Raw genomic sequence first — 20,240 nt, 5'->3', positions numbered from 1 at the left:
CACCTCACACCAACTCCCTTGACCTGCTTGGAACTGACGATGGTCCGACAGTGGGGCCTGTTCTGCTGCTGCACTCTCAGAAACAACTATCTGAAGAGGGTAATAAGAAGATGTTTGCAGAATACTGCAAATCACTGTCTTCACTTCAAGAATGGGAACATGCCAGCAGAGCACATATGAACTCCTTCAGCCCAAGAAATTCCACAGAGTAAGCATGAAATTCAAGGTCACACTACAGTACTAAGTACCCATTCTGTCTAGAACCCACCATGCTATTCCAGTCCTACAATTAGCTCTAAAGACAAATTGTTAATGGCAATGCAACTTTGCAAATCTTGGACTCAAAAATGCTCGAATAGAAGTTTGAGACAGGAAAAAGGAGGCACAAAAGTAACTTGACCAACAGCTAAGCACATTTTTACTACATGTTGGGATAAGTAGGGTCTTCAAGGCTGCTATCAGCCTTATCAGATCCTGTTAGAGATGCTTCTAGCTCTGCCCATGACTGTGGAGCATTGTTCTTAATAGCCTCTATGAAAAGCTGTGTTTGGTGCTTCAGCTGGTCCAGCTCAGCCTGTGTCACCTGGTTCTGATGAATGAGCTCCTTGGTTTTTAAAGTGATCTCCAGCAATCCCGACCTGCGTAGCACAACAAGCGTATTCTGAAAGCGTCTGCACTTGCTTTGTTGTTGCAAGAGCAGCTCAGGGGTAGTGCAAATCTCTTCTGGTACCAATGGAGGGCTCCACACTGCAGAAGGCATTGCAGTCTGTGATGCACTCTCGCTCTCGTGAAGGGTGCACTTTGTTGCCTGCAGAGTTCCAAAAGGCAAAAGGGGAGTCAAACCTGGCACTTTCTGAGTGTCACTGGAAACACGATGAAAACCAGGAAGAGCTGACAGTTTTCCACTTGTCACCAGAGCTGAAGAACTTTGCTGGTTAGAATCCTGAGGGGTCTTAAAGCTAACTGGTACATGGGAAAAAGGACTAGTAGGCAAGCCTGTGCTCATTAGTACAGGAGAAGTCTCCATCTTGGGTGCTTCTGTGCAGAGTCGTTTATGGCAAGTGGCTTCCTGACATTCTCCTAGATCAAAAGAGTGATCTCTTTTGCAGGGCTGTGGTGCTATTTTGGGAAAAGAATTCAGGATGGGAAGATAATTAGTGGAGTCATTTCTCTTTTTCCCATCAGGGTGAGGATTAATGGGAGGTGGGATTGATGGACGAAGAAACACTAGCTGTGGCTGAGCTGGAATCACTTCAAAAGATGGCTGCACAGTCCAAGACTGGAGCTGTGATGAACTCCCCTGAGAAGCACAAACAGGAAAAAACCACAAGTCTTAAAAACGCATTGTAGAAGACAATAAAAACAAACTAAAATGAAACAGAAGGACTGTGCCATTTTTCCACATTTGATATACACTGTCCAACTAACGTGTTATGAAGAGCTTTCTATCAAACTCATCCTTCTCTTTCTCTGACAATGGAGCATAATGGAAAATAAAGCTGTAATCCATAATCCTTTTACTATGTAACAGCAGGTATATTTAAAAACAATTCAATCTGAATTTATATATGCTTTCCTAACTGAGGATTACAGTGCAAGCTTATATTGTAAAATGTCCATTACAAAGTTCAACCCAGACTTGGGGTCAAACTACAAGTGCACAGGAAAGCTGAAAAACAATGAAACTTTCTGTTATGAAATATCTTAAGAGTCAAGGAAGGACTGCACAGACATTTTAGGAACAATTCAGGCTCCCTCTTTGTTGAAAGGTAGCAAATCAAATCTTCTCAAATCTCTCCTTATAGCAAGATTTTGAAATAGTTATTTAAGATACACAACAGCTGTTCAGGAAGCCTTGTAATTTGAAGTACAGTACACAGTTTCAGTAAGTTTAAAATATGAAGCAGAAAAAAAAAGAGGCCGAATATCAACCAATGCAAGGAGACAAGCCCGCAGTAAGCCCAGCGGAGTTTAACTTCGTACCTCTGGTGAAACAGTGCACACTGATAAACCTTAAAGGCATTTTATTTCAAGAACAACGACTAAGGCTTTATTCCCTTTCAAGTCATACAGGGGAAAACATCCATTTTTACAAGACATTACCTCTTTTTCCTCCAACACCTTACTACAGATCTTCATGAGATCTTCTGGCCAAAAACACGATTGTTTTTCTCCAAAGACACCAAATGGTCTAGTAAGAGACACTATTTCTTTCTAAAGCAAAATCTCTCTTCTTATTATATTTAAGCCATTACCACTACAATTATACTAACATACTGTAAATTTCAATTCCTTACAACTTGGAACACAACTGGCAGGCCTGCTGAAGGCACAGTTTTTAGCTACCATAAATACATCCTATTATTTTTAGTACTATATTAAGTAATCTGAAATCCATATCCTTTCCACCAGCCTCATAAGTTTTAAATTGGCAAAAGCTAACATGCTTTGCTAAAGTCCATTCCCACAGTAAAGGACTTGGAACTTACCAAAAGCAGGTATTACCCACTGATTAGGACACTCAGACTTGGAGATAAGATTCAATTACCTACTCTGACATAATGTTTCTTTGGTTCAGTGGGCAAGATGCTTTTGGAATAGGGGTACAGAACAGCTACCTGTAAAAATAAATATTACTACCTTAACACAGAAGAAAGAACATTCAAAAGAAAAATATCTGGAGATGTAAGGCGTGAGGACGCATATAAATACTGTAACTATACATACACAGGACACAGGACAGAACATGTAGCCTTAAGAAGCAAGGGTTTAGAGCCAGATGCTGCCACTTACTGCACTGCTGAACAGCACCTAGCATGGCAGAGCCCCAGTAATCATTGAGGCCAAAAGAGCTGTGGCAACTGTTTATCTTGCTCTTGGGTTTCTTCCTATCTCTGTTTTCTTCTTTTCCTTCTCACATAGCACTCTGCTCTTGTTCTCCTACTCAAAATCTCAGTAGAGAAGGCCATTTTTATTTTACTAACTTTGCAAATTGTTGTGTATTTTGTTGCATTTTTTAAGGAAAGCTATGAAAACCAACTTCCTGATGTATGAGTGTCACTTGCCTAAAAAGCCTTCCTACTTATTAAAGACTTTTACCAGACTTACAGAAACCTTACCACAATCAGCACTGTGTTCTAGAGCACTAATTGCACTTGATTTTTCTTTAGCAGCATTCATGTTAGCTATCTACATTCTGAAATTGGGCCAGCAGGTAACAGCAGGTAAGCACCACTGTAGAGGATCACAGTGGTTCCAAGACAGAAGGATGATGCTGACTGAAACTGAAACTAATAAACAGCAGTAACTGTATACTGCCTTTTTTTTTTTTTTTTGGGCCAGCAAGCCCAACTGAGCATTGTCTTGAAAAGACCATTTAAAAAAGATGATCATTTGAGCTAACTAGGCACAATGAAAAAAGGCAGGAAGACATTTTCATTATTACTCTGACCTAGACTTGCTGCTTTCCTTTATTGTAATAAATGTTTTTCAATTTGACACTATTGTCTTTAATCATAGGTAGGTAGATATTACGATGCACTGCTCAAGAGAACCAAATGTGATAATTTTATCCATCTCCAACCCCTCCTTGCCAAAGTTCCTTTTTGCTATACTACCAGGGGTATATATTATATATATACACACACACATATATGCACACATACATGTGTGGTTAGATTTTTTTAAAATATCTCTCTATATATAAGCTACTTATTATAAGTTCTGCCTCTTCTTATTTGCAAAACAACTTGGAGTTTAACACTGGAATTGGTACAGCTAATGTCTTAATTTTTGAGCTCTGGGCCAAAGGCTATCAGTCTTTGGTGAAGAGCTTGCCTGCTTCTGACTTTATATATAAATACTTCAGCATTTGTTTACACAATATTTTCTCCACACATCTAGGAACGTGACTATAAAATACAACTGTTTCTTGTCAAGATAAAGCATGATGCTTAGAGCACAGAATCACCTTGCCCACAACTGCATAATCTGCTAAATACTAACAGTGAATATTAGGTCTTGCTTGTTGTCATAACAGGTTCAGTAGGAAAAGAATCAGAATCTATATTCTTTTTTCCCCTTCCCACTGTATTCTCAGAAGCATTCTAGTTTAAAAAAAACATTGAAGATCTTTTGCTCTGCTTCAAAAATGAGTGAGTACAGAGCGGGAGATCTAATAATATGACAGTACTTTGGACTTCTCATACATTCTGTTAAAATGTTAAAGTTACACAGGGGGTTTCATGGCTGTGCTGGAGGAACTATACATTACAAAAGTACTGGAGAACAGAAATATGGAATTTAATAGCTGAAACGTGAGCCATCACATGCAATTAAGTGAAACAACTATTGAAGTAGAAGTAACACAGCTAACTTCAGATAAGGATTTAGCTTTTTCATTTATAACATTCTAGATTAGTGATTCCCATTACATATGAAGCACTTCTAGAACCTAAGAGTGAGGAAACAAACCTATCATCTCACTTCACTATCTATACTGAATGAAAAAGACAACAGCAGCTTTCAGAAGCAAATCACCCTTTTCTGTTTATTATTTGGTGCTATTCACACAACAACCTTGAATCTGCATTTTGGGGGGATTCCTTTGAGACAAAGAGGTTTAGTAGATGGAGATGGAGCAGAGTTTCTCTATTTCACGTTCCATCTTAGTGATTCCAGCTGCGTCTCAAAAGAACAGAGAATCACATTAGAACTTCTTAAATTACCAGTTATTTTCTGGACTGCAACAACATCGCAAAATCTTTTTTGAAAGGAAAAACGTTTTTTAAAAAATTAAGAACACGCAACATTTTTCAAGATATTACTTCTTTCCTACCTGCTTAACCAACACATTTTTCATAACGACCATAGGAGACAGGGCAGGAAAGGAGCTGCTTGTGGTCCGCGGGCATTGCCAAGGTCCATCCTCTGCATTCCAACACAGCGCATTCAGCACATCTTCAGAGTCCGTCTGCTCCATAGCACTTGGGCACTCGGAACTTCCATCTGCCACATGTAGAATTCAGCTGTTATTGTTCCACACACAGCATGCTTACTGTAAACTGCCTTTCAGTTCTAATATTCCGCCTCCTTCAACCAAGTCACAAAGAACAGTAGAGTTTAGTTCTGTAATATTTACAAAATTAAAGCTGCTATGAGAGCTGTCAGACAGCCTCTAATAAAAGGCTTTGTATTTCAGGTCAGTTCTTATCCATTTTCTCCCCCAAAAATCTATTACTTTTTGGTCTTTTGTATTTAGTCTCCAAGGGACTGCATAGCATTGCGAAGGTTGCTTTGCTTAAAAACTGATAACAGGGAAGCACTACAGGCTCGAGTGTTGCCACATCCATAGTTAGCAATGCAGACATTTTTATGTCTTGAAATTTCCTATCTAAAACCCAGTAAAGCATGTATCTGTCATAGAAGTACTTTTTTTCTCATATAAAGGTCATTTTTGCACAGTTTTGTTGAGTACTAAAATGGCACACCATGCCTATTATTTTACTGATGTTATAACCATTACTCTCTGGTTTATCAGGCTCTACTGATAGTATGGTCAGATCATAAGAGACACTGGGCAATACAATCCAACAACTCATTCATCACTGCAAAGAACAAAAAGTAATTTTAACATCTCCACTATAGACTCTAGAGTCTAAGATTCTTCCATTAATTCTAAATTCCCATGCCATTCAAATTCACAGGATGAACTTTACAACTTGGTAATGTTCCACTTCAAAAGACTTTGGCGGTAGGATGATTGCAGGATAGGATTATTGAAATCTATCTTGCATAGAAAGGCCCTCCAAGGTAATGAGACACAGACTGGAAGGGGTTACTCAAATTTGTTGAATCTCACCAATTAAAGCACAGTAACACACAAAAAGGGTAATACAGCGTTTTTCTAAACCTGAATATCCAGAGTCTTTGTCAGATTCAGCTGCCGCCATACTGAAGCGTTGGTTGAAGCTCTTCATTTCCGTCACTTTGCCCAGCAATTCCTCAGGGGTGTCAGCGGATGACTGTTTTGTCTGAGTGCTTCCATAGTGATGTGGGCAGTTTTTAACACCTCTTCCATTGAGGAACTACAAAAACAGTTAAGAACAAAAAAGGGCTTGATCTGAATCTAAAGAAAGTTCCATCAGTACAAGACAACAGTGGAGGATAGTTGCTATCTCCTTTTATACTGCCAGTCAGCTAACTGCAGACTTGAAGAAATATCTCAAAATGCTGGAAGAATGAAATTTAGATCAAAAGCTAATGTATTGGACGTGTCTTTCCACCCTGAAAAGCTAAAACAAATTAAAATTAAAGGCTACTCATAAAAAACATTAATTTCAAGAATTAAAATTACTCAGGACATTATTTAGCTTATGCAAGCTTTGTTGTCCCAAGGGCTGAATTGCAAAACAAGACAGTTGTGCTGGGTAAAGCTCTTAGAACAAATACAGCTGAACCTGCAAAGCTGTGGTTTTGCTCAGTTTGTTTCATTCTCAAGAGTAGAGTAAGTCATCAAAGAAAAGAATGAGTGATCAGTAAGCACACTGGGGGCTAAAGAAATTTATGCTGCCAAAAGAGCAACACATACTGCAATACACTCCTAGGGAAGACAGAGCCTCAGAAATGCCCACACCCAGAATTAAAACACTGAAAGGCTGAAAGCTATGAAAATCAGAAAAATGTAGTGACATTATGGCCTCCTACACTACATACTTGTCACAACCTTCAGCTGCTTCCTGAGGGTGGGCAGCATCATGTAAGACCAAGCTTCTTCTTCTCTTAAAGAAGGTAATTAAGAAATTAGCTAACAGAAAACTGACGGAATTAAGGGCAGAAATTATTTCTACTCTTATTTGTAGAAATTATTTTCCTATAAATTAACCCACTGAAGTTATGTCTCAATGTTAAGTTTTATATTTAAATTACAAAAACAGGAACTCAGGAGCCTGCATGATAGTCAGGCCAGCAGTCCATCAGCAGCAGGATCCACTACAAGCTACTCCAAATGCAACAGACATTCTGGAATAATCTATGCCAAAATACAAGTTTCTTATTCAGGTCCTGCCAAATTTGTCAGAAGTGTGCTCCAAAATCCTGAGTCTTAGCACCAGTATTGAATTTTGAAATGGGAATATGACTGTCTATTACAAGAACAATGGAATAATGGTCAGCAGAAGAAAGTTTCCTCACGTAGCTTCTTGCATCACTTTTACTTTCCGTCTTGCCACACCTGCCTGCCTGCTAACAGGTATGGAACAAACAAGGTTACACAAGCGCAACCTAGATGCTATGTTTGCAATGGAAGAAGTGGTTTCATTACTTAGCCCTTTCTAAAACACATGTATTTTTTAAGAAAGTTATACACAGAAACGATAATCTAAAATAAAACCACCTCAAACCAAAACCACCTCAAACCAAAACAAGAAACAGAGAAAGGACTAAAAATAAAGTAAGAACACCTCGTCTGCCAGTTCTGCATCAGTGAGGCTTTGGGAAGGGCTGACAAATCACCTTCTCCCACAGAAAAAAGCAAAACACCACAACCACAATCGAAAACAAACAAACCAGAAGTACCACTCCCCCGAGGCACGGGAGTGAGAACCCTCCTGCCCATTCCCGGGCCGGAGCCGCCCCCCGGGCCCGGCGGGCAGGACCTCCGCCTTTAGAACCGGGGGCCCACGCTGTGGTCCAGGGCCGTCCCTCCCGCTGATCCCACCCAAGCGCCGCCCGGGCCCACACGCCAGACTCCGGCAGCACGAGGAGAGCCCACGCAGGCGGGCCGAGCCGCTGGGCTACCGGGCCCGAGCCGCCGCCCCGCCACACGGCGAGGCGCACCAGGCACGGCACAGTCCCGGGGCCCCAGGGCCGCCGCCCCTCGCTCACGGCCGCGGCCGCCGCCTCCCGCCCGGCCGAGCCGAGCCGGGCCGGGCCGCCCCTCACCTGGGCGCGGGGCCGCCACAGCTCAGCCGCGCCGCGCCGCGCATGCGCCGCACCCGCCCGGGCACGCCCCGCCCTCACGGCCGCAGAGAAAGAGCGCGGCTGCCGCGCCCCCAGCGCGCATGCGCAGAGCGGGCTGGCGGGAGTGCGGGCAATGGGGGCGGGCGTGCGAGGGAGCCGGGCGTGCGAGGGAGCCGGGCGTGCGAGGGAGCGGGGCGTGCGAGGGAGCGGGGTGTGAGGGAGCCGGGCGTGTGAGGGAGCCGGGGGCGTGTGAGGGAGCCGGGGGCGTGTGAGGGAGCCGGGGGCGTGTGAGGGAGCGGGGCGTGTGAGGGAGCCGGGGGCGTGTGAGGGAGCCGGGGGCGTGTGAGGGAGCCGGGGGCGTGTGAGGGAGCCGGGGGCGTGTGAGGGAGCCGGGGGCGTGTGAGGGAGCCGGGGGCGTGTGAGGGAGCCGGGGGCGTGTGAGGGAGCCGGGGGTGTGAGGGAGCGGGGCGTGCGAGGGAGCCGGGCGTGTGAGGGAGCCAGGCGGCGTGAGCGGAGCCAGGAGTTTGCGTTGCTGCTGGGCCTCCCAAGTACTGTACAAAAAAGTACGATTCTTCCCCACACAGAAGGTTTGGCATTTGTGCAGCCTCTCTCTACAATTGAGAGAGGAAACACGGACAGACACTTCAAATATGAGGAAAGCAGCATCAAGGAGATCTCAAAGAGGGAAAAGATGGCAGAAAAGGGAATCACAGAATCAATTAGGTTGGAAAAGACCTCGAATAGTCGAGTCCAGCCAATGAACTAACACCACCATGTCAACTAGACCATGGCACTAAGTGCTACATCCAGTCTTTTCTTAAACACTTTCAGGGTCAGTGACTCCATCACCTCCCAATATATTTTCTGTGAAGAAATTCCTTCTCATTTCCAACCTGAGCCTCCCCTGGCACAGCTTGAGGCGATGTCCTCTTGCCCAGTCTCTGGTTGTCGGTAGAAAAGGCCAACCCCTGCCTCGCTACCACCTCCTTTCAGCCTCCTTATGAGGGATAAGGTCACCCGTGATTTTTTTTTTCTGGGCTGAACACCCCCTCTGCTCCTCACAGAACTTGTGCTCTAGATCCTTCACCACTTCATTGCCCTTCTCTGGACTCACTCCAGCACCTCAATGTCCTTTCCTGAGTGGAGGGACTCAGAACTGGACACAGAACTCAAGGTGTGGTTTCACCAATGCCAAGTACAGGGGAAGAATCACTTTTTCCTGCTATGAGTGAAAACAATAAAACCAACCAACTTTTACGTGGTTGGTAAGTGTTGAAATACGTGGATTTGGTTTACATAAACCAAGAGCAAATAAACAGGAGGAAGTGGGTCCCTGGTTCATTGAGAAAACTAGAGTAGCTATTCTTGTTCTGAGAGCTGCATAAATGCTTACCAGCACCCGGAAATCTGTCAGAATATTTTGCATTTGGACATGAAAGCCGTGTCATTAGAGAAAGCTGAAAAGGCTGTATGGAAGACCTGAGCAAAGACACAATGAATGCCTTAAATGGAAATGGAAAGAAACACTTTATTGTTATGATGGTCTGGTTAAAGAACCTGAAATATGCCTATTAAAGAGGTCAACCAGATCTATTATATTCCTGAATGAAAAACAGAAGAACCTTTAATCTCAGCATAGTCTCGTAAACAAGTTGTCAAATGCAACACAAAAATGTCTGAGGTTACAAGAAATGACACCGTCATTTTAAAAAATGTGGCACTGGTGGTTTCAGTCCTACCAATCTGAAATGCTGTGAGAGAACACAGTGACTCTTATTCTTAGGATGTATTTTTGGGCACTTAAATGCCAGAGTTGGCTCTGATTTCTTCTAAGCTGTAGTGTGAGATGTGTGATCTCTAGACTCTGGATTTGGATCCCTGACTGTTCAGGAGTTTTGAGTTCTGAGGAAAGGCATGCTAAGAATGCTGTTGTATCATCTGATTTGCACAGGCATGGTTCTGAATTGCCTTGTGCCCAGAAACAGCCTTTACTGTCCTCCACAGATGCCAGATTTCTCAGGATGTGGAGTATGTGTGGGTGCTTGGTGAAAACGGCTCACCAGAGAGCAAGTAGCCTGTGTTTGGGACAGACAACCTGCTGCTCAGATGATTCAGAAGAGATTTGGCCTTCATCCAAGGGACAGCAGGTAGGAGAATGAAATATAATAGAGATGTTTTCTTGATAGTCAAGGTAAACCTCTGTTCTAAATAAATTAAATCTTACCACCTGAATTGTCCCTGAATTGATTTAAACCCTAGGTTTATATTGAGCATCATCTAAATTCTTCCTCCTCCAAATACGCTGGTTTTGTAGTTTTAATAATATTTCTGTCATTGCCTCTTCTCTCCCTTTTCCTTTCATTTGATTCATTGATCCACGGTCTTATTTACTGTGTGAGTTCAGTCAGTGGCAACAGGATGTTTTCCTTCTTCCTTATGTTAAACTGGTTGATTTGTTTATCCTAAAGGTGAGTGTTTTGACAAATAAGTATTAACTTTTTGTTCACTTCCCTGTTTATTCTGGTCATACAACAGGAAAAGAGTGAAAAGAATGTGTGTGAAGTATGACTGCATGTTTATTCAGTGTAGGTGATTCAACACTTATTAAAAAAAGGTGTTGAATCCCTTCTTTCACGAGAAGATGCAGAAATCATCTTTCATGGCTTAAGAGGAACAAAGGCAAGTTTTTATCTGGTGATATGGTTAAATAATAGGTCTTGTGTGCTTACTGAACGATTAATAAAGGTGTTGATGCATAGACTTCATAAATGCTTGTGGGAAAAAGGATCTTTTGTCCTAATACAGCAGTAGAAAGAAATGTTTGGCAAACTTTGGAAGTAAAGCATAGCCAGGTCAGAAGAGCGTGGTTTCATATTACACTGTCTGAACTGGAAAAGTTAGATCTGAAAACACCATGTACTCAATCTTTTTTCTTCATATACTCACTGCTTTGTTTTGCTATCACAGAAAAAATACAATTTAACTAGTACTATATTGTATTAATTTAGTTTGCAAATAAATAACTTTATTCATCTCACTTCATTAAACCAGTCTAATTGTTATGATATTGTAATACAGGTATCTCTTTTCCTTCTGTTGTTCACTTCTGTAATTTTAATACCTACATAGAAGAGTATTGTTCAAACAATGCCTCTTAAGTCTACATTGGTCTCAACAAAAGAATGAATTCATGCAGATAAAGTGTGTTGTTGAACATTAAAACAATATTAAATCTCAAAATCTCTTAGAAAATAAATTCCATGTATGTATTTTGTAAATAATTAATATATTATTTAATAAATATCAAAACAGTAAACTTGAATGATCATGTTGTGCTCTGACCTGCAGTCTATCGCAGGTCATAGAATTTCACCCAGAAGTTGATTTAACAAGATTTTTCTCTAATGGAAGTACTTTAGTAATGGCTCCTTTTCTTCTAAATTTCAGCTTTAGGTATGTATTCTTTTCAAAGTATACATCTTTCATATTGTTATATCCATCTGCAACTTCATCTTTACCATAAATATATCCAATTTAAGACAAGGCAGAATGAAGGTAATTTAAAAATAACATTCTCTCATGTATTCCTCATCTCCCCAGCATAGTCATGTTCCATCTACTCTTCAGTATAGTGTGTGGAAAGCTACAGGTGTAGAAGGATAGCTTTACTTTATCAGTGCAATGCTGTCAGGGAGATCTTCTCATGACAGAGGTTTTTCTAGTGGAAAAATCTACAGGATTTACAGTGTTGTCATGGAAGAGCTACTATTTGCTCGGAAGCATGTTTCCCTGGAGTTCAGAAATTATTTGGGTTTGTATTGGTGGTGGCTTTGGGAGCTTTTTTTCATAAGTGTTGAGTTTGCTAAGACCATCTCTACAGACTCTTTAATATGGATTGTAACTTGTCCAGTGTCTTCATTTTTCTAGTTGCATCTTAATTTTGTAAACCTGAGAACTGAGATAAGCGTCTTCACATTCTGCATGGCTTCCGTATGCCTGCGTTACTTGTGATAACCACTGGGTGTCGTGAGTCTCTTTGGATTACCGGATACAGAGAAGGACAAATTTAGTCCAATCAAGGACTGCCTATGGACTTTTTTTTCCGGGTGAAAAGGCCTTTGTCTAATTTATATAGGATTACAAAAAGGAGTCCCAAATCCTACTTTAAAATAATGGTTTTTTTTAGGCAAATGTATGATTCTTGAGGCTGTCCTGTGCAGGGAGAGTAGTTGGACTTTGATGATCCTTGTGGGCTCCTTCCAACTCAGAATATTCTGTGCTTCTTTACTCATGTACCAAGAGCAACTAATAAAAGACAGGTATACTACAAACAACAGCCTAATTCTCTACATGTTTTATTCCTGTTCCCATTTAGTCATTCAACTGAATGACACCTTGTTTGGCAGAAAAACACCAAGATGTCAGTAGATAATTAAAGAAATTCTGATAACATAGATGTATAATATAGTAAAACTAAGGATGAATTAGTGATCTCAAATTGGTATTTTCCTAATTTTTGCGAATGATATTTGACATGGCTGTGTTTGAGGTTACGATTTGGGGAAAGATTTTGGCCTATTATTTTCATCATTTTTACAGGCAAAGGAAAAGGCACGAATATATAACTTTGTATACAAGGATAAAAAACATACTTCGTGCAGAAGAGAACTTGAATCTTGAAGCTTCGGTACAGACCTGTGCTGCGGAGGATTAAAGACCAGCCATATTAGTTGCACATGGGAGGATTACATTTCCTACAGACTAGTCAGTAGGAGATCATATGATGTTGTAACATTGATACAGCCATGTGCTGTGCCTCACAGTATGGATAGATGAGCCAGGGATATAGACTGGACGTGGGCTTTCCAAGAAGCTCAGATGCCACTGTGACTCAGTTGCTTTCTCTGTGGGCTCGTTATGTTAGATGGCTGAACTAATCTGGTGTGTGGGGGTTCTCTTAGTAGTGGTTGAAGCTTTGCCTAACAGTATGATTGTGAAACGTTCAGATACTAGAACCATCTGAAAGACAAATACAGAACTGTCTCGGTTTGCAGGACAAAGTATGTTCCCCTCTTATAGGGGAGTATAGCAGGATATATTTTTACCTTTAACACAGAATCCTGCACTGCACTGACTAGCACAGCAAAACACTGAACAGTTTGTGTCTAGTGTGGCAGGAATTGTGAGGACTATAGGAGCAGATCAAGAAAAATCTGCTAAGTGCTGATTTTTACACTGGACTGTGTATAATGTAGCCAAATTTGAAGAAATTTTTATGACACTAGAAAAAGGTGCCTTGGTGATAGTACTTCACAGATCTTCAGACCAACTTTTAAAACTTGGTAGGTGTAGCAGCTCTTCTGAAGAAGTCTTTCAAAGAGGATGCCAGTATCAGTTAAAACATGCTTTTGTTCTGGAGTCGTTTATGGACCTTGCTGAGATCCCTAATTACTGTTTGCAACCTATGGTCAGGGAGAAACTAAAAACCAATTTTTATTTGAAGTGGTATAGCAGTATGGACAGAAGATATAAATTGGATTTCTAATCTGATTTCTGTTGTGCTGAATTCATGAGGAGCTACTGATAGCTCACCAGTCTTGAAAATGGGACCACTTGTTTGTATGTCTGGGAAAATAACAGAGTTTCTATGAAATGTTTGACAGTAATTGTCTTTCATATTGTATTGATTTAATACAAGGAAAACCTTTAAGGCATATCTGTCAGTATCTCTGAAACGTTCACTGAAAAATTACGTAGTTTATTTGTGAACACAATGTTAATCAGTACAGTACAGAATTAAAAAGAAATTAAATTGTGGTGACAGTCCTAATTGAAATACAGTCATTGGTTTTGTTAAAAACATTTGAAATTTTGGACTTTCCTAGAATATAGAAACACTTTTCTTCTTTTATTAAAGTTAATATAGCCCTCTAAATTTCTAACCTTCCGGAACAGTTTTATGTTTATCAGATTTCTCAAGTGTGATTGTTATAGTGGTCAGATAAAATGGAGGATTGCATGGTGGGAATAGGAATGCCTGAAAAATGTTGTTTTCTGATCCCCAGATAATTCATGTAATTGGATTTGTGATACCCTGCTGTAATATTTTTTTCTTTGTAATATCACTGCATGGAGAGAAATAGTATTGATATTAATTGCTTGTATGTTCCTGCAGACCTGAGAAAGAAACCTGTAATGGAATATCAGAAATGGCAAGCATATCCAGGCTATCACAATCTTGTCCAGCTCTGCTATGCCAACAAATAAACTGTTTCAATAGGGCAAAAGCAAAATGTACTAAGGGCACTCGAATATTTACCAGATGTTATGGCATTTGAGGCTCCAGGACTAGCTCTGTGTAGATATAAGAATGAATTAGATTTTTTCAGCTTTGCCAAGGGCAGGAAAAATCATATCTTATTAGGGAAGACAGTTCTTCTCTTTTTTAAAGGAGATTCTCCACATGATGGCAGTAAAAAACCTTTGGAATTCAGAGGAGGTTTGTTTCACCTTCAAAAGCCGTAGGGAAAAAAACAAACCAAGATGAAGAACTGAGTATGTGACTGAGCTTTTAGATTTCCATTTTTCTCCTGGTAGGCCTTAAAATTCCCAAGATAGTTTTCCAGACAGCAAGGCTGCATGCAGCCTGGAACAAGGAGAATAGGTCACCTGTCACATTATACTAGGGCACAGTGTCACTCTCAGGCATGCCTTCAAAAGATATTTTTGGTTTCTTATGCTGTGTATTAATGTGCAGAGGGAGAGGATAAAGAAAAAAAGAGATTGTGTTTAATTCCTATCCACAAACTTGTCTCTGCCCAAAGAACTTGGAGACTGTAGCTCATAATTTCAGATCACATAACCAAGAGCCCTTGGATAAGCACCCAGTTTGCCCCAACTGGGCATTTGACCAGCTTGGTTTGATTGCTGTAACAATGCCAGACAGAGATTAGTTGTGGAATGAGTTTGCAGTTGAGACACAGCCTGTCTAGAGCACTTGGATATCTTGGTGTATGGAAGCACTTAGAGAGGAGTGTATTTAAAGAACCCAGAAGCAGCTGTGTGGCTAAAATTAAAATACGTTTTTCTTGTATTGTTTTTGCTTGGTTTCCTGTTGCACACTCTGGACCTGTCTTATGAGAGCAAATGGGCAAAGGAAAGGGATGAGTCAAAGGGATGAAAATCAATCCTAGAAATTCCTGCTTTGCTTTTTACAGCCTGGATACAGCAGATATTTGACATGAAAAGGCCTGTGGCTAAAACAGTCTTTGAAAGTCTGCTCTTTATATTTATATGCCTTTCATTCCTTTCTTTGGTCATTTAGCCCATAGATTTCCTTTTTGTGTGTGTACAAGGATTGCTGCTCCATTCCTTTCTTCCTATCTTTCCTTCCCAGAACATAAGAGGTCTAATTCTACAGTAGCTAGCACCAAACATGCTATAGCTGATCAAAATGTTTGTAAAAATATTTAAGGTAAGTGGCAAAAAAGTACTGATGTGTAAGTGAAAGCATAAGGTACAACATACAGATGTATCTGAACAAGACCTCTGATAAAGCAAGGTTAAAAATATAAACAAGGTTAGTTTATAATCAGTAGAGCAACTGCACCTTTAGCAGAAAGGTAAATTTCTTTGAAAGACTGTATTACTTAGAAGTCTTAGCACAAAAGACATTTAGCAATAAATTTATATTCAGATACTTCTGACATTGGGAATTATTACCCCTGAATATTGTGCAGGGAATTAGGAAATAGTTTTAAAAACTTGGTCAAGGTCATATAGGAAGTCTGTGGCAGAGTCAACAAAACATGAGAATAGTAAGGGCAGTTCCTGTTCACCACTTCCCTCTCTGATCATGTGCCTTATAGAGATTGTAGAGCCTTGCTGTCAGACCAAAAACTTGTTTAATCTGATGCCCTAAAAGCTTTGAAACTAAACACAAAACTCTTAAGTTATAGGCAGCCTGGGATATGATTCCATGTGATCTTTTAGCAAAGCAAAAGAACATGTTTATCTGTCATAGTGAATGTAAAGGAGGTCTTCTCTGAATACCTGCACTCAGCACCAATAAATCTAGTCATTCCATCTGCTTAAAATGCGCTGAAAAATATTTTTTTTTATAGATTAAAAAAACCCCAAAAAGAATACAAATATATGTTAAGCCATTCAACTTTCCTAAAGAGTAAAAATACTATTAAGGAGTGAGATAAAATGACCAGCCCTCCTTGCCGCTGATAAATGGGAAAGTAGAAGTCAGGGGTGTTAACTGCCCAGTTTTTGAAACCATAGGCTGGTCAGAAGTAAGAAACGTGATTTCATGTGGCTCATCTGTATTTTCTAAGGGGTTTGCATTCTTTGTGTACATGCAGCTTTTCTGTTCGTGACAAGTAGAGTTTTATACTGTAGCCTGAACCCCCAGGTCAGCAGCAGTGAAAGGGCCATATTTACGGTTTGAATAGTCAAGGTCTACTCTAGAAAAAGGTGAAACCTAAAAAACAGAGGGTGGTTAACAGTCTGAATACAACAACAAAACTGAAACTGTTACTTGTCTAAATCAACCTGCAATCAGCAATCATTTTGGCCAATGTTTTGTGTATTCTGCTCAAGTCTCTCAGGGATGAAAGATTCAGGAACATTAAAGCTCCATTAAAGGCTGCTAAAGACTGTGGCTTTCACAAGTACCAACTTTTCTTTTTCTTCTTTTTGTGGTTATAAAGGTAATACATCTCTGGTGACCTTGTACATTTTCTGAAAGAAAAAAGAGGGTGATTACATTTTCTGGTTTTGTTTTTCCTCTTCAGAAACAGTTGTGAATGACACTGTGTGATAAGTAAGAGAAATTCAGTATGCAGTTTTGGTGCTACAAAAGGGCCCACTGGCAATTTCAATGCATATTTCCCAAGTCCTCGGAAAGGTCATTGAGGGTCTCCATTACATGCAGTCTAGAGCCTGCTACAGTTTTCTCATACAATTTAATCTGCTGCCTGGATGGCCTCCAGTGTACAAGCAACTGACAATCTACAGTCTTTGGAATTGATTTCCTGGAATTGTGGAATGCCTGCTTGGCCTCCAGATGACAGATGTGTGCTGGAGCTCTCAGTGCTGCTGCTCTACAGAGATGAGAGAAAATTTGCCTGATTTCAACATTTTCTGTAAGCTTTTAAATCTTTTAGTGATTTTGGGGATGAAGTTATCACACAAAGATAACTTGAAGATGCAAGCATCATTCTGAGTGGGCATCATTAGTAAAAATCCTTTGCTTTCTGTAGCATTTATCATGTAGGGACCTTTTTGGGCTTATAAATATTCTCTAAGACAAACACTATATGAATTTGATAGCTCATGTCATAGTCATTTTGCACTTGGGGAACCAAAAATTAAAGGACTGATAAATGAGTTGCCAATGTTCACACACCAGGCCACTGTCACCATCAGAAAAAGTTTTTAATCTTAGAGTTTATTTCAAGCAATTAATGTGGGTTCATGCTATAGCTCTCTTGTCTTCAGTAGAATTGTACCTGTACTTTATTTAAAGCACATGAAAAGTGTATGTTCTTAATAAACACAGTATCTGCGTAAGTAGGAGAGTGAGAAAATTACTTGAGATTTACACCGTGTTTTCCAGTTTTGAGACCAAATATTCCTCCCATTTTCCTTCTGTATATAGCAAATGCTCCTAAATCTGGAGTATAGGTACCATTATGTTTCTCTTACAGTATGTAGAAGCAAACTCCAAATCTCAGAATGAGAGTCAGCAGAAAAAAACCCAAATGATGAATACACATTGGGAAAAGTTCAGGGTTTTCATTGAAAAAAACTAATACAAACAGTTCCATGAGAATGGATGTTTTTCCTTGCATGACTGGCTAAGCAGGCAATCTGAAACCTGAGTGACGTGTTCTCCTTTCACATCCAGAAATGTTTCTTCACACATAGAAATTGGGAATAGAAAATAGTAGTTGAAAAGCTGGGATTTTTAATATGAAACTCCAACTCAACTAACATAGTAATGGATTTTAAAAATGGCTCATTTGGTGGAAATATGAGGGCTCATATGGTGACTTGTCCAGAAAGAGGATACATACACCTGATGACAAAACAGGGAGATTTCCATTGCAATCTCAAGCCAGAAATACCTGTTGTATAAGACTTGAATTCAGTTTTTGATTTTGTGGGATAGCACTTTTTTGGGGTGTTTTTTTGGCTTTCTTTGAGAATCTAGCCAAATGCTCAAGGGCATGAAACTTCATGAAAACAGGGAAAAAAGTTTATGTAGACTTCAGCTGGAAAGGAATGTAACAGCTTACAGTGAGAGAGCAAAAAATATATGTATTTTGTGTCAGCCTTGATACAGAAAGTAGAGGAAGCAACTAGAAAGGTTAGAATAGCAGCTTTGTGCTAAATAGGATGTGGATGAGAACATGAGAGTGAAAGAGAGCTTGTGTGAACATGAAATGGAAGTACCCATGATCATTTTGAAGGAAAGGAGGGAGAACAGCAAAGTAGAAGAAAAAAGATTTGAAGACAGCAGACTTCAGCAAACTCAGGATACTGGGAGATCACATGTCAGGGAAGAGAAATTTAAAGGAATAAAGGAATGAAGCACTTCCTGATGGAAAACATGCTCTTTGGAATTTGATGATCCAAATGCAAGGAAAGAATAGCCAGTATATAGCAAGAAGTCATCTGGTTAAATCATATACATTGACCTCAAACATGTGAGTCATACAGGAAATGAAAATTATGTGAGATTACTAGGATTAGTATAAAGGAATGCATAAGTATGTGGGGACAGAAATCAAAAAGAACAAGGCACAGAAAAGTTATAATTAGGATGAGCAAGAAACTTTCTATAAGTTACCAGCTTAAAAAAAAATCTGTTTTTATAAAGGACATTACCGTTTATGACTGTGGAGTTCCTACTCGAATTCTGTAAGGAATAAGAGAAAGACTGAGAAACTATCCTGTACTAAGCTGAGAGAAAAAACTAGTAATATCTTAGATCAATTTAATGCCTTTTTTGTTTCAGTATTAACTGCAGAAGTCTGCTGTAATCATGTGGCTAATATAATTATTATGAAAAAGTAAGGACCATGATCTTACAGACTAATAAAACGGACTCTAGCTTATTTAGAACACTGGCCAAAACTATTTAAAGCTGTCAGCAGCCCTCTCTGATAACATGGGAGATGCCTGCTAAGGCTCTAGGAGATTGAAAAAGGAAAAATGTAGTGCTTAAAGGATAAAAAAGAAGCCAGGGAATTTTTTCATCGGTCACTTTAACTGAAATTCCTAAAAAATGCTAGAACAAATAAAATGAACAAATAATCAAATGAGTTATATATTAACATCTGGATGATAGCAAAGAAATGGCTGACAGACAGAATGGATCTGTCGAGAGCAGCCCACATAAAACCAATCTGTTTTCATTGTGCTTTGGGCCAATAGATCTGTGAACGGAAGAGCAATAATAAATTCTTGACTTGTATCATGACTTCAGCAGGTTTTCTGACCATCTTTGCATATCATATGTATGCCACGTTTTCCTAAGCAAAGCAGGAAAACTTGATTTATGAGGAAATTTGAAGAACTGATGGTATTTAGTCTACGAGAAAAGTCTGAGGTGAAAGATGCCATCAGATAAGGCTTCTAAGCTACCCCAGAAAGAAGGAGAATAATTTTTCTCCATGTTCAGCATAGACAGGCCAAGAAATAAGAGTTTTAAAATGAAGCTAGAGAAATTCCAGTTAGATATTGGGAGGAATAAATAGAAATAATGAAGCACCAGACATATGTTGTGAAGAGATGATGTCAAATCTCTGTTACTGGAGTTTGTTATTTTCACATTACCTGTTTTCATAATTGTTACTGATATTTTTGCTCTACATCAGGACAAGAGATAGATGGGATGAGCTTTCAAGTGGCATTTTATGTCAAAAATTTGCCCTTCTCCAACCTTGGCTGTCCCAATTTTGTGTCTACGTCAAATAATTTTTAGACAAGTGTGATCACAATCAAGCACTTTTTCAGCATTTACTTTCAACATTCACTTCAATAACATTCCATGAAAAGGAAAGAGGTATTCCAATTTTTGTAATACAGGTGTCAGAAAGAGCTTCTCTGTATCCATGTAAAGTTGGGGCAGAAACTGTTAGACTTATATGCAGTTGATATTTAAACCAAAAACAGGTTTCATGTTTTCATTCCAAAAGTCACCCACCAACTGTAAGGCATCTTCATTTTTCCTTTTCCAATGTTTTTCCTCCACAAACTTTTTAAAA

The 20,240-nt window shown here is 39.8% G+C and overlaps 1 protein-coding gene and 1 long non-coding RNA gene across 2 annotated transcripts; one reads left to right on the top strand and one right to left on the bottom strand.

The window, feature by feature from the left end:
* Positions 1 to 2,489: 2,489 nt before the first annotated feature.
* On the bottom strand, positions 2,490 to 7,986 carry CIPC (CLOCK interacting pacemaker). The gene is made up of 4 exons (XM_056494241.1): positions 7,942 to 7,986; positions 5,912 to 6,086; positions 4,838 to 5,007; positions 2,490 to 2,618 (listed from the first exon to the last, which is right to left on the bottom strand). Exons 2-4 carry the CDS (start codon positions 5,976 to 5,978, stop codon positions 2,541 to 2,543), a joined length of 315 nt encoding a protein of 104 aa, XP_056350216.1. The 5' UTR covers positions 5,979 to 6,086; positions 7,942 to 7,986; the 3' UTR covers positions 2,490 to 2,540.
* A 520-nt stretch (positions 7,987 to 8,506) lies between these two features.
* Positions 8,507 to 13,563, top strand: LOC130254567 (uncharacterized). Its single transcript, XR_008840757.1, has 3 exons — positions 8,507 to 8,791; positions 9,964 to 10,106; positions 11,887 to 13,563. It is a non-coding gene; the product is annotated as an uncharacterized LOC130254567 (long non-coding RNA).
* The last annotated feature ends 6,677 nt before the right edge of the window (positions 13,564 to 20,240 follow it).

This window comes from Oenanthe melanoleuca, chromosome 5 (assembly GCF_029582105.1).
Source record: "Oenanthe melanoleuca isolate GR-GAL-2019-014 chromosome 5, OMel1.0, whole genome shotgun sequence".
Classification (NCBI taxonomy): domain Eukaryota; kingdom Metazoa; phylum Chordata; class Aves; order Passeriformes; family Muscicapidae; genus Oenanthe; species Oenanthe melanoleuca.
This window is presented reverse-complemented; position numbering and strand designations above follow the sequence as displayed.